Source organism: Mytilus californianus, unplaced genomic scaffold, assembly GCF_021869535.1.
Source record: "Mytilus californianus isolate M0D057914Y unplaced genomic scaffold, xbMytCali1.0.p SCAF_8, whole genome shotgun sequence".
NCBI lineage: Eukaryota > Metazoa > Mollusca > Bivalvia > Mytilida > Mytilidae > Mytilus > Mytilus californianus.
Window position 1 is genome coordinate 65,733,680 of NW_026262734.1, and position 13,968 is coordinate 65,747,647.

Genomic DNA, 13,968 nt, shown 5'->3' on the forward strand with positions numbered 1-13,968 from the left:
AACAGAAATTGACCTAAGAACTACACTTGATGAATTATAACCCGCTATTATCCCTATGCCATTAGCTCTTATCACTGCAAAATTGCTAAATAGATTTAAATAACCATATCGCACAATACTTAAGTACATGTTAAATCATTGCTTAGAATGTTAATACCGTTAGTGTTAATTATACAACAGTTCACGCTTATTACAACATCAATAAAAGGGTGACAATAAGAATAAATCTAAAGTCAACTACATTTAAAGGACAAAGATCATCGACACCAACAATAAAATCGTGTCCATCTCTACAACTTCTATTAAATTCTCCATAAATAAAAAAGGAACCAGAATTTTGATGCTCATAAACCTGAGTAATTAATGTGTCTTCATCAACTTTACGTGTTGTGCTTCCGGAGTCAAATTTACTACATATACACTAAATTTAAAGTCTGAATATTTATCCTTGAAATAGACCTATAAAATACCAATACAGGATGTGTCTAGAACTTCAATATCAAACATTTCGCAATAAGATTTTAAACAAATAGTCCTACCCTACAAGAACCAGTCTTGGCATTTTTATGTAATGTTTTCTATTTTGACCAAACAAGTTATAATTATTTACATGTAAACGGCATCATATATTTTTCATGTGTTTCACATACAACTACAATATATAAATTCAACATCCAGTTCCTAGTTTATGACATGTAGCTCAAAAATGGCTAGATCACAGCACCGACGATGCTTTGATTTGATGTTGTTGATAATGGATTGAGAATGTCATGTATGCAGTGGCTAAAATGCAGTAAACCTTACCCTTGCACAGTTTTCAAATTTTAAATAAAAACAATGTTATTAGTTACCAGTTGATGGCCACAATTAAGCAGAAGTATAATTGAGTACAGTGCACTAATCGGGTTTTTTTCTGAGAAATTATAATAAGTTGCATAAAAGTCTCATCATAACTGTAGACGGGCCGATTTCTGTTAAAATAATGAAAACGTAACTTTTCTTGTGACGTAGAATCCTCGCGGTGTTATATTGAAAACAATAAAGCAAATTAAAACTGCAATAAAATTGACTAAAATTATTAAATAAAAAATTAACCGGTTACCATAGAGACCAACGTAGAAAAACTAAATATGATGGACCAAAAGTTCGAATTTATTAATCATGTTCCATGCAGCCTTTACTTACAAAAACTGTGCTTTGGTGTTCCATATACATTTGTTACGTCTTTTGTTTAGAAAAAGTCTCGTCCTTCTCGTTAGACATTAAGACTATGGTAGCTATGCTGAAATATATGAAAGACATGAATATAACAGATGGACTGCCAGAGGACGATTCAAATATCGATATTTGTGCAGACCTATCAAGAATTTGGTGGTACCGTAGGGAAGTAATAAACTACAATACGTTTACAATAGACCAATTTGAAGATCGATGGAATATTTGCAAAGTAAGATTTTATCTTAAATTAAAGGGATATGTGAAAAATAGTTAATGGTTTTCTATTTAGTAAAATAATATGACAGTATGTATATAGTACTATCCTTATGATTAATGAAACACCATTTTATTCCAGCGAGGTGGTATATATTTTGAATTAGTAATGTTCAGCAAATCTGTTCGTTTTATACTATTAAGCTATACACATACACAATGTGCTTTGGTGCTCCAAGTCTTTGGTGTCTTTTTTAAAGAAAAATGACATGTTATGTTCTTTTTATCATATATTTCAACAGAAGACATACTTTTTTAAAACTTTTAAAAAATGCATTTATTATATCATTTGGTTTGCATTTTTCAATAATGTATTTTCCTATACCCTAATATTTGTGTTTTTTTTATTCTTCTTAGTTAAATGTTTCAATAGAATGTACCATTGAGGTGAATTTTCTGGAATTTGTAGACTGACATCGAAATGCCACACGATAACTTTACAGAAAGGCATGATGCGATAATAACCGGATGCCGTTGATATGAAACGGAAGCAGTTGATATAAACCGGAAGCAGTTGATAACAAAAGTCATATCACACGGCTAAGACAATTCTTCAAATTTAATGAATAAATATATGTACAAATTAGTTTTATCAAGGGGTACAATTATACCATTAATTTCTATAAGTATATGATAAAAAATATATCTTGCGTATAAAGATATGATAAAAGTGTAACGATATGACATTTATACAAAGATATGACATAGGTATAGCGGTATTTCATTAATATAAAGATACAATAAAAGAATAAAGATATAACAAAAGAATAAAGATATTTCATAAGTATAAAGATTTGATATAAGTACAAAGATATGATATAAGTATAAAGATATGACAAATGTATAAAGATATGACAAAAGTATAAAGATGTGACAAAAGTATAAAGATATGACAAAAGTATAAAGATATGACAAAAGTATAAAGATATGACAAAAGTATAAAGATATGACAAAGGTATAAGATATGACAAAAGTAGAAAGATATGACTAAAGTAAAAGGTATGACAAAAGTATAAAGATATGACAAAAGTGTAAAGACATGACAAAAGTTTAAGATATGACAAAATTATTAAGACATGAAAAAAGTTTGAAGGGGCACAAGCTGTCAAATTCATGTTCACCGATTTGACTCAAATTCTCATATTTGATTTATAACCATGTCAAACATTTATCAAATTTTAAAATGTCTAAAATAAACATTTTACAGGGCATGGGCTAGATAATATGTAGCTTCGTTACGTGTGTATTTTAGTCTTGATTCCATCTAATGAACTATCGAGTTGATCTCTGAAGACCTCTGATGGTCATATAAGCGATATAAACATAAATATAAATAGGAATAGAAATAGAAAGCGTACTCGTGCAATTGGACTTTTTTTATGTCTGTTTAATTTCATACAATAGATTAAGAATATTCTTTCGTCTCTCTTTTTTAACGCTATAATAACGATATAATACATAAGTAGATAACTAAAATTAAGAAATAATTCTTTAATTCTTTCATGCCATGGTATATGCTTATTCTAACATAGGTAGGCATTATATTTGTCAATAAATCTATGTATTGAGCGTTGGTAAGGTGATAAGTGTTGACATATATATAAAGCCTACCCATGTTAAAATCCTCATTTTGTACTATTTAGATAGAAAACCCGGCGTAAGTAATAGTACTTCGGTTCATTATAAGCCAATATATTCAACAGTTGTTTGGAAACACATTGTTCATCGGAGTTAAACTTACTAGTTTTAGTAAGAGATGTCATTTCGATCTGATTTGGAGACTAAAAAATGGCCGCTATTAGAGCTTCTTGATTTAAACAGATGATTCATCTTAATTTCTTCTCTGACAATAAGTAATTTTATGAATCTTTCCTATTCTTATAAAAGTTATTTAGTCACATATAAGAATGATTCGTCAAAGATTTCCTTTGCACCTATGAGAATATTTCAGAAACTGCATATTGCTAGCTTTGAATTAACAATGTTAACAAAACAACTGATTGCATTGCCCGTAGCTGAAAAGGGGAAAATCCGAAAAAAAGAGCTAGAAACAATGTGTGTTCATTGATTGTAACCATATGTGTCTTATAGATAATTTTTCAATCCGTAACGTTTGTCTTTATCTTTATTACTTTGTTGTTTTACATGCCTTAGTTTTTTAAGATCTATTCAAATTGTTATATTTTGTAGGCCGTTATAAGACTAGGAGGGGAGATATATATTGATATATGCAAACAACTGAAGACGGCTCCTTTACATGCCAGAGAACCGTAGACTCGTTGACTGATATCACTCGTAAAAGTCTATTAACTTAAACTGCAGTTTTGACCTGAAGCGATCTTAGACTTGAAAACTACCTTCTGTGAATTTTCAAAAGTGTTTTATCTATGAATTCTGTACTGATCTGATACTTTATTTGTGTGATACAAAGCCTGTAAGTCTAATATTGTTCACAAACGGTAATTCACTAGTGCTAAATAAAAGATGAATCAATATTGCCTTCAAAGTAAAGACAATGACTGGACTAAATTGATTTGACATTAAAGCTTTTATATTATGAGTTTATCTGTAATCTAAACCAAATTTAATAGAGCCATGGAAAGACGTACACGTGCTCCTGTGCAATGGACGATTTCAGAAAAAAAAATATGCGGGTTCATTATGAAGAAAAATTGAAATGTACATGGATGGAAAAAGAGAGGTGAAAGATACATAATAGATATTCTAACTCATAAGTCCAAAGCAAACTTGAAAATGCCATAGCAAACAATTAAAAAAAACGATGAAAAGACAAACAACAGTACATAAAACAGAACATAGAAAACTCAAGACTGAGCAACGCGCACACCACCAAAAATCGGGATGATCTTTTGTGTTCCTGAAGGGTAAGCATATCTTGCTCCTCGTGTGGAATCCGTCGTGTTGCTCATGTAAGTACAGAACAGGTGATAAGTCTACATTAGTAGGTCACATTCGAGGAAAAGAGGATGGGATTGTGGTTACAACAATTAGAACAAATCTAATATATGTGGAACAGACCTAATATATGTGGAACAGATATTAAATTACAATCAATCAACTCGTGATGGCGTCCGTTTAAGTTTCGAAGGGATGATGTCAACTTCACTATTTGTTTCAACGTAATCAGCAACCCTTTAACAAGGACATTATAATAGAAAATGCCAGCTGATGAATACTGGGAGACATATACATTGACATTTTTACATTTTGCTTGAAATTCCTCATGTAACTTTATACATCTCGTTGATAAAAAAGGAAAATATATTCCTCTTGTGTTTATGTGTTTATTGTATTGCATAGAAAGTCCAAAGAACTACACCATCATAGTTTATGTAGTCTTGATTCAATTTGAGAAAACAGACGTATCATTTTTCCCACCAGCTGTTCATGATAACTTTTAAAAAGAATGTGGTTTAAATAAGGAAATTGTATTTTCATCCGCTCTCTTGGGGTGTTGTTGTTTTCAGATGACACAAGCATAGGGTTGGTGTATTGGCTAGCTTATCGTGATTTTTTTACGACTAAATCGGTCCACTTTTTTAGAGTGTAGATACGTTTTTTCCGAGTGATACTACATCCGATAAGATTGATTCACTTCTATTTTGCATGCATAATAGGTTTTTATGCATGACTGTTCATCTATTATGTTTTGAACAAAAACGATGCACCATTTCAATGCAATTCCCTTAAAATGCAGTGTTTTACCTTGTCCGTTTTTTTCGAGAGCAAAAAAGAACAAATGCAGACTTGGCCTTATAATCAGGCGTTTTCTTGTTCATACCTGTAATTAGGTGAAGGACAATATCATATTTCAAAATGGGGTAAATTTTTACTCATTTTCAATTCAATGCTATTTCTTTACCCTAACCTCTGGTATTTGAGTAAATGTATATTAGAAATCACTGGATCCTTTATGAAACGGTCTTAAGAACCAGCACAGAGGACTCATAATCTTTTCAATTTCATTTCATGCTACCTTTATTTTTACAGTCAATGTATTGGTTTCATGCTTTGAAAACAACTGTGTTTGAACTTTTTTTTTTTTTGGTTTAAACGTTAATGCATGGAAATATAACATGTAATCCATAGGAATTTTGTTAATTCACTTGATAAAAAAAAAACTGACTGCACTCCAAAAACCCAAACTGATCTCGAAAAAAAACGAAAATATCAACATGAATTTATTTTGAAAATGACCTTCTAAATGCAATAACAAGGTTTTGGTAAAGTGTCTGTATACCTTAGGATATAATGTTCCATGTATGCATTTTCTTTGATATTTGCACTGGTATAAGTATAAAAATAGTTTTATTCTATATTTTACATTTATAATCATGTTCAGAGGGATACAAAAACATAGTTACACTAAAATACACGATAAAATCATTCAGCCGGACACTATACCTACTGTGATGATGTCGAATGATTAATTCTGTTAGCTGTATATCAATATATGAATAAATTGTGGACTAGAATTTATATTGAAATATTGTTTTAACTCTTTACCATGATCCTCAAAATGTAATGTTGATAAATCGCAAATGCCCTATAGAACGAGCGCAAACGCCTATTTTTAAAAGCGAAAATGTCCTTAAAATCATTGCGCAAATGTCCGTTCAAAATGTTTAAACGTTCCTTGCCGACCTGAATTAATTTCAAATCACTTACAATACTGAAATTAAGCAACGTAAAAAACTAAACATTACAATGGTTTTACGAATGATATACCAAAAATAAGGTTTTTCATTACTTTATCCATAAAAAAAAATAACTACTGATTTAAATCAGACAACAGATTGACATTTAACATAGATATGGTCATGCTTATTGCAACCAAATTCGTTATTGTAATTTTGGTGTCCTTTGAATCGGCGTCTCACATTTAAAAAGCGATAAATAAGGTTTTAGATATGTACATGATGTATGAACAAAAAAAAAAATTCCAAGTCTACATATTATGTGTGGCCTAATCAATATTTTGCATCCATAAAGATCGTTTCAAAACACATTCAAAGCAATTAATGGAGATTAATGTTCCCGTGTATGTACCTATGGAAGAACTTGACATGAGTTATTCACTCGCTATGTTTTAAAGCGATACATGAAAAGTAATGTAATAAAATGCAGTGTCATATCATTTTTTTCGATTATTTGAGTTTGCTATGTTTTGATGTGTAGTACCACCAATCATTGTACGTTCAGATGATATAAAGAAAAGAAAAAGAAGAAAAAGTAGATAATAACTTTATATACACCCTTTTAAAAGTGATAAATGATTGTCTACTCTTAAACAGTGATATCTTTAGATAAATAGTTTAGATTTTAAAGTATTTAAAGTGTTGATGCAGCTTATATTGACATCAAGCCCAATTTTATCGTCAAGAATATGATGTAAATAGTGTACAGTGATATTGGTGGAAGATATTTTTATTCATGTTGTGAACGCCAATACTCGGAAGAGGTGTGCCTACATTGGCAGAATTTATATAACAGATACACACACAGTACGTCACATCCGCTTTCATATGAAAAACGGTCGAATAAAATATTCCTGTAGGATACTAACCCTTCATTTCACTGCACACTTATATATTAGTGATTCATTAGCATATATCTTGTTCAAAGCACCTTCATTTTCTATGTGGTGTTTCTATTAAATATTTTGGAAACTTAAGCTTGTTAAAGGGGAACATCTGTGCACATATGGTGATGGTTATTATCGTAGATGCAATGAAAATTTATGGCAATTTTTCGCTGTATAGTACTTCTTCTTCTTTCAGTTTCCGCACTCCATCATAATATTGATGACTATGTGCCGTGCATGCGTGGGTAAAATTTACAATTATATATTTACATAAAAAAATAAATAAAGAAATAATAACTTGTTTTTGATTTTCACTGTACATATAAGATAAAACTATTTACAAGGTGTTGCAATTACATGGTGTAGTATTGGTTGAGAACAGATGTAGGAATCTGTTCTCTGAAGGCTTCAACTGTGGTGCATTGGACAGAAGTAACTGGTAAAAGGTTCCATTGGATGATTGTCCTTTGATAGAATGAAAAATTATATGAGTCTTTTTTGCCTGTATGTGCCTGAATGAGTGACTGTGAGTGTATTGTCTTGAACGACTGTCTGATGGTATTAACAAGTTTGTGGGGTATATTGCTACTTGGTGGTGTATAATTTTGAAGAAAAATATAAGTCTTGTTTTTATTCTTCTAAGTTCAAGTGTTGGCCAGTTGAGATGGTTAAGCATGTTTGTCACAGGGCTGGTGTTATGGTATCGATTCCATGTATACCTGACTGACCATTTCTATTTGTGATTTTTGTGATTTTGTATGTAGGTCCCAGATGCAGCTACCATACTCTAGCTTTGGTCTCACAAGTGAGATATAGGGCTTTTCTTTAACTGACTGTGAGCTGACTTAAAGTTTTTTTTTTATTAAAATTCAGTTGTTTAGTTGCATTTGCTGAGATGTTATTTATGTGTTTGTTAAATTTTACATCAGTTTGTATTGTTAAGCCAAGATATTTAGTAGATGTTTCTTGTTGCAAAGTGTGCCCATGTAAGATGTAATCATATGGGTGAGGGGTTTTCTTTGTTGTTACTTGGAGGACTGAACACTTGTCCGGATGGAAGGACATGAGCCAGTCCTCTTCACACTTTACTGCTGCTGCTAGGTCTTCTGAGTCATGTTTATTTTTTATGGTTTTGTAAATAATGCTGTCATCTGCAAAAAGTATAAGAGTGCCATGTTTAATATAATTATTCAGATCGTTTATGTACACCAGGAATAGGATAGGACCTAGTACCGTTTCTTGCGGTACTCCTGATGTGACATGTATTTGTTCAGATTTGGTGCCTTCCAGTAATACCGTTTGTGTGCGAAGTGAGAGAAAGTCTTCTATCTAATTCAATGTTTTGTTGTCGACACCATAGTGTTTAAGTTTATAAAGTAGTCTTTTGTGAGGGACTTTGTCAAATGCTTTGGCAAAGTCCATCACAATTACGTCAGTTTGAATGTTAGCATTGCTATATTTTGCCAGTTCTTGTATGAATGATACTAACTGGGTTTCGTAAGATCTTGAGGAGCGAAACCCATGTTGTAGATCGTATAGAATGTTGTTATTTCCCAGATGTGCCATGATGTTACTTGCTAATATGTGCTCCATGATCTTACATAGGATGCATGTTAGGGATATAGGCCTGCAGTTGATAGGGTTATGTTTATCTCCCTTTTTGAATACTGGGCAGACGTTGGAATGCTTCCAGTCAGTAGATATTTTTCCGGTGTTCAGGGATTTTTCGAAGATTAATGTTATTATGGGTGCGATGTCAGTACTAAGTTCTTTAAGCATACGTCCATATATGCCATCTGGCCCTGTGGCCTTGTGTGGGTAAATCTTTTCTAAGAGTTTAAGTATGCCTTTCTCTGAAATTTGTATGGTGTTCATGTTTGGATGGTTAGAAATTCCCATGTCAGGTATTGTTTCACTGGATGTTTCTGTTGAGGATGCCTTCTGAAATTGGTTGTTTAGTAAATTGGCCTTTTCTTCGGTGTTATCAGTAAGTATGCCATCTTTTCATAATGCTGCAATGCCTGAACTGTCATTTTTCATGTTTTTGATGTAACTGTACAAGTTTTTAAGTTGTCTTTTAATTATGTTATTATCTGGTTCGTTTACTGGGAGATCAAATATCATGTTCTCGATGTAATTCCAGTAAGATCTTCTCATATCTGTTTGAATTGATTTTTGAGATGCTTGTACTTTTTCTTCAGTTGTTCATTTTTTCTGCTCTTTTTATGAAGTCGTTTAGCTTTGTTGATGTAAATTTTAAGCTTGTTATTAACCCATGGTAATTTTTTCTTGTTGGTAACTATTTTGTGTGGGATATTTGCTTCTACTGATTGTGTTAGAGCTTCTGTGAATGTATTCCATAGAATATTTGAGGTTGATTCTTCAAATTGCTCTTTAATTTTGCATAAGAGTGTTCCTAAATCTGTTCTTATTTTACTCCAGTCAGCTTTGATATATTGTAGTACTTTAATTGGTTGTTTTTTGTTTCTTTTCAAAGATACATTGCATTCAGAATAGATAATGTCGTGGTCCGCATTCCCTTCCCAATAGGGGGCATAGTTTCGGTCTTGTTAACTATGCTTGGTGTTTTCGTGAGTAGGTCAAGTATTCGATCACCTTTAGTAGGCTTATTTACAATTTGCTCTAAAGAGTGGTCATTTATGATGTCTAAGAGTTGTGTGTGCAGTTTAATTTCTGTTTTGCCTGCAATAATGCATGGTACTTTCCAGTCAATGTGGCCGAGGTTGAAGTCGCCACCTAGCATCACTGTGGTTTTTGTATTATTGTTAATGCGATTAAATGAGATGTTTAGATTTTCAAGTGATATGCCATTGTCTGAAGGTGGTCTATAGTAACAGCCTAGTATAAGTTTTCTTGCATTTGTCATGTTTATTTCTGCCCATATGCTTTCAGAGTCTGTTTGTAATTCTCTGCTTTCATTTAATAGTAATTGTGTTGATAAGGCAATGAGGACGCCACCGTAGCTTTGGTTATTATTGGATGGAGGGCGGTCTTTCCTATACACTGTGTAATCATTAGCTGGAAAGAATTCAGATGATAATATATCGCTACTGAGCCAGGTTTCAGTGTCCAATATTATTTCTGGTTGTACAGATGAAATAATTTCATCTAGTTCAGCCTTTTTATTTTTAATAGACTGAAAGTTTATTGTTAGTATTTTCAATGGTGTTTCTTTCTTTTGAGCTTTCTTGACATAAGTTTGTTTTATAGGTGACGATGTTGCTTTAGGTAAGCCAGGACTTCCTACTGAATATTCTGATAATTGTGAGAATGAGTTTGTTGTTACAGGTATGGTAAGGTCAAAAATGGATGAGGAGAAGTTTGGCATACCACATTATATGCACGCCCAAGATATATTTGATGAATCCATACATTGATATACATTAGATGACATGCCTTGACAGTTTGCATGATACCAAACATCACATGAATCGCAACAGAGTGCCTTTTGTTTCCATGTGACAGCTTTTCCACACGTTCCCACAGGGCCACCTAGGTGTTCTGGGGCCTGGGTTTATTTCAGTCTCCTGATAGTGCCAGTACTAGTAACATAGATATGTTTTTGATTGTTTGATGTACCTTTGATGTGATTTATCTGTAATAGCTCTGTGGTTTGTAAAATACACTGATGATATGCTATGCATATTACCAAAAGAATCTATTAAGTCAGCTGGTGTGTTCATTTGTACAGGTTGGTTGTACAGTTTAAGGAATAGTATTGATAGTATGACTAAGTGAAGAGTTAATACATAAGCCATGACTACAACTTTTGTATGTCAGATATGGTTCCTTATAAGTTATAATTCGCAAACAGATAAAGGGTGCACGTGTTGAGAATTCAAGTGCAAGGACAATTTACACAGTACCTGTTAGCTCATAGATGTGTTAAGTCTTCGTTCCCTGGGCTCCTCAGGGCTACAGATTAGGTTGACAGATAGCCATGTTAGTAAGAACTGTTGTAAAGTTTGGGGTTTTTTCAGTGCATAGAAACCGGAAATTCTTGACCGGATGTTTACGTGTTTCTAGGCGTGATGTGTCAAAAAATTATGATTATTTTGTTTTGTTTTCAGTGTGATTTTATGTTATCATATGATGGATTTATGATAAATATGGGAGTGTTTATGTATAAAAATGCAAAAGGTCGAAAAATTTCAATGTGAACTTCAAATAAACAAAGTTTTACGAAATTTGTTTTAGCAGCTCCAAAAATCACCCTTCCATTCCCACGCATGCGCAATACTGTGACAGGATAAGACTTTTTATGTCCCCCACCCCCAAACTGAAGATAACTCCACCTACAGTTTGAATCCTATGAAGTTTTCACTTTGCTGGCTGTTTGTACATATATTGAAGGTGTGCATGGGTTTTGATTTCAATTGATACTGGCTCTTTCGCGAGTTAGTTGAATTTTGTCATGTTTGGAGTATATATTTGCATAAGAGGTGCATAGCTATTTTAGATAACTCCATCTAGTTTGAAAGCTAGAAAATTTTCACTTTGCTGGCTGTTTGTACATATTGAACTGAAGGTGTGCAACTGGTCAGGGTTTTAATTTTTATTCATATTTGCTTTTTTGGGAGAGAGTTTAACTTTGTCATTTTTTGAAGTATTTACTTGCATGAGATGTGCTTAGCGTTTCTGCATAACTCCTCCTACAGTGAAGCATAGACCTATGTACTCCTAAGCTCAACTTTGTGTATTTTAAAATAATACTTTTCATTGTGAGGGGCATCATTTGTGTCTCCCAGACACAAAATTATATCAAAGAAAGTCCTCCATTGACTTTGTTGTAACACAGTTACTTGAACAAATGCCAATTTAACAAATACTGATAAGGGAAAAACAATGTTGATGTTACTCTTATTTAAGAAATCTGCACAAAGTAAGCCAAACTCAGTATTTTGGGAAGCTTTTTCAGTCTTTTTTTCCAAATTTCCTAGAATGTGGAATAAAAGAAAACTTTTTCAAAATTAATTCTTTAAGAAATATACAGTAATAAGATAAATTGTTATCACAGAGAGATGTCTCACTTTTTTGTAAATTTGATTAAGCAAATGTTGACATTAAAATAGCAATACTTAACATGTTACATAAGTTAGGCAAATATTCAGTCAATGAATCATGAATGAGGTACTTGGCTAAGCAATCTCAATTTAAATGAGATATGCCAATGCTAATACAACTGCATACCAAATATCATTGACTTATTATAACTCGTTTCCTTTAAACAAACCTTTACACAAACATTAACTTGTAAACTTTTTAAAAGTTTCAAAGTCAATGAACCATGAAGAGAGGGTGGCGCTATATAATCTCCATGGAAACAATACTTACAAATGCCAATAAATTTAAATACCAAATACATTGATTTAACATTAACATTTCATCTTAAACTGATCTAATCACAATCTAATTGAAATTAAATCTCCGCACTTGTTCCTCGTTGTTTATATGTCGCACATGGGAGGATCTAATCACAAAATAATTCATATAAACTAAGCAAAAGTTTCAAAGTCAATAGACCATGACTGAGGGGATGGGGCCAAATATTCTCCATGGAAATGAGATGTGCTAATGCTGATACAACTGAAAACCAACTAACATTGGCCTACCACTAATGGATCCCCCTGAACTGACCTAATCACAAACTAATACATGTTAACTAAGCAATATTTTCAAAGTCAATAGACCATTACTAAGGGGACGGAGCCAAATAATCTCCATGGAAATGAGATATGCCAATGCTTATACTACTGCATACCAAATATCATTGATCTGCCACTAGTGGTTCCCTGTAAACTGACCTAATCACAAACTAATACATGTATAATAATCAAAAGTTTCAAAGTCAATAGACCATGACTGAGGGGGCAGGGCCAAATAATCTCCATGGCAATGAGATGTGCCAATGCTAATACAACTGCATACCAAATATGATTGACCTACCACTTGTGGTTCACCATAAACCACTCTGTCAAGCGAGACAAAAATGAAATTTTTTGGAAATCAGTAACAACAAATTATTTTCTAAAAAGGAACCATTATTTGTTCCACTTTGGAGCGTTTAAAGTTTTAAGTTTTACCTAAGGGCTATTAGTATTGTGAAGCATGAAATTGTTTTAAATGCACATATTTTATTAATTGTTGATATGTGACACGCTAAGCAAATCAGTTTTCAGTACCGAGGTGCAAATCTTCAGTTGGAAGTCTGAAGTGAGGATCCTGTAAAAAACTGGGAAAGTCTCGAAAGTGAAAATATTTCCTTATCCTCTAATAATATCATTCCTAGCCGACGGTAAAGATCCTCTTCTCTTCATCTGTGGCAGATTAAGAGAGAATTTGTGAATACACTGCTGTTCCGTCTAGTGACAGATAGAAGTGAGGCCCGTCCAACTATATCATTCTTATCCCATGAGAACATTTGTACTACTTCTAGTTTTGATATGCATAAATGGCTGCGACCAGTGATAAAAAAAATATAAAGCAGAAACTGCATATATATGTTGAAATTTCATTTTTTGCACTTGGAACATACCAAAGAACTTCAATAAGTTGATGAAATAATTATAAGTATTAATAAAAAAAATCTTACATATTTTGGGTAAAGACTTGTGGCACAACCTGCACGTTTCATTTATCTAATTATATCTTCACAACATTTACACATGTTCCTCTCAAAAGCACTTTTTGATTGGATGCAGCCAAAGACTGTGACAAATGGAAATCATTACCTCATGGATCCAAAATGCTGGCTTAATCTACCAAGGGTGAAGAGAAGGGTGTCCAGATAGTTACACATGGGTAGGAAAGATGCCAAATAGTGAAGTTTATTGACAAATTACAAGACTTAG

At 32.7% G+C, this 13,968-nt stretch overlaps 1 protein-coding gene across 1 annotated transcript in view; it reads left to right on the forward strand.

Annotated features, from left to right (window-relative positions):
• Positions 1-4,051, forward strand: part of LOC127710649 (uncharacterized) — a 70,524-nt gene extending 66,473 nt beyond the window's left edge. The window contains exon 17 of the mRNA XM_052216592.1: positions 1,236-4,051. Within this exon, the coding sequence (XP_052072552.1) occupies positions 1,236-1,492 (257 nt within the window). The 3' untranslated portion in view covers positions 1,493-4,051. The remainder of the gene's footprint in view (positions 1-1,235) is intronic.
• The last annotated feature ends 9,917 nt before the right edge of the window (positions 4,052-13,968 follow it).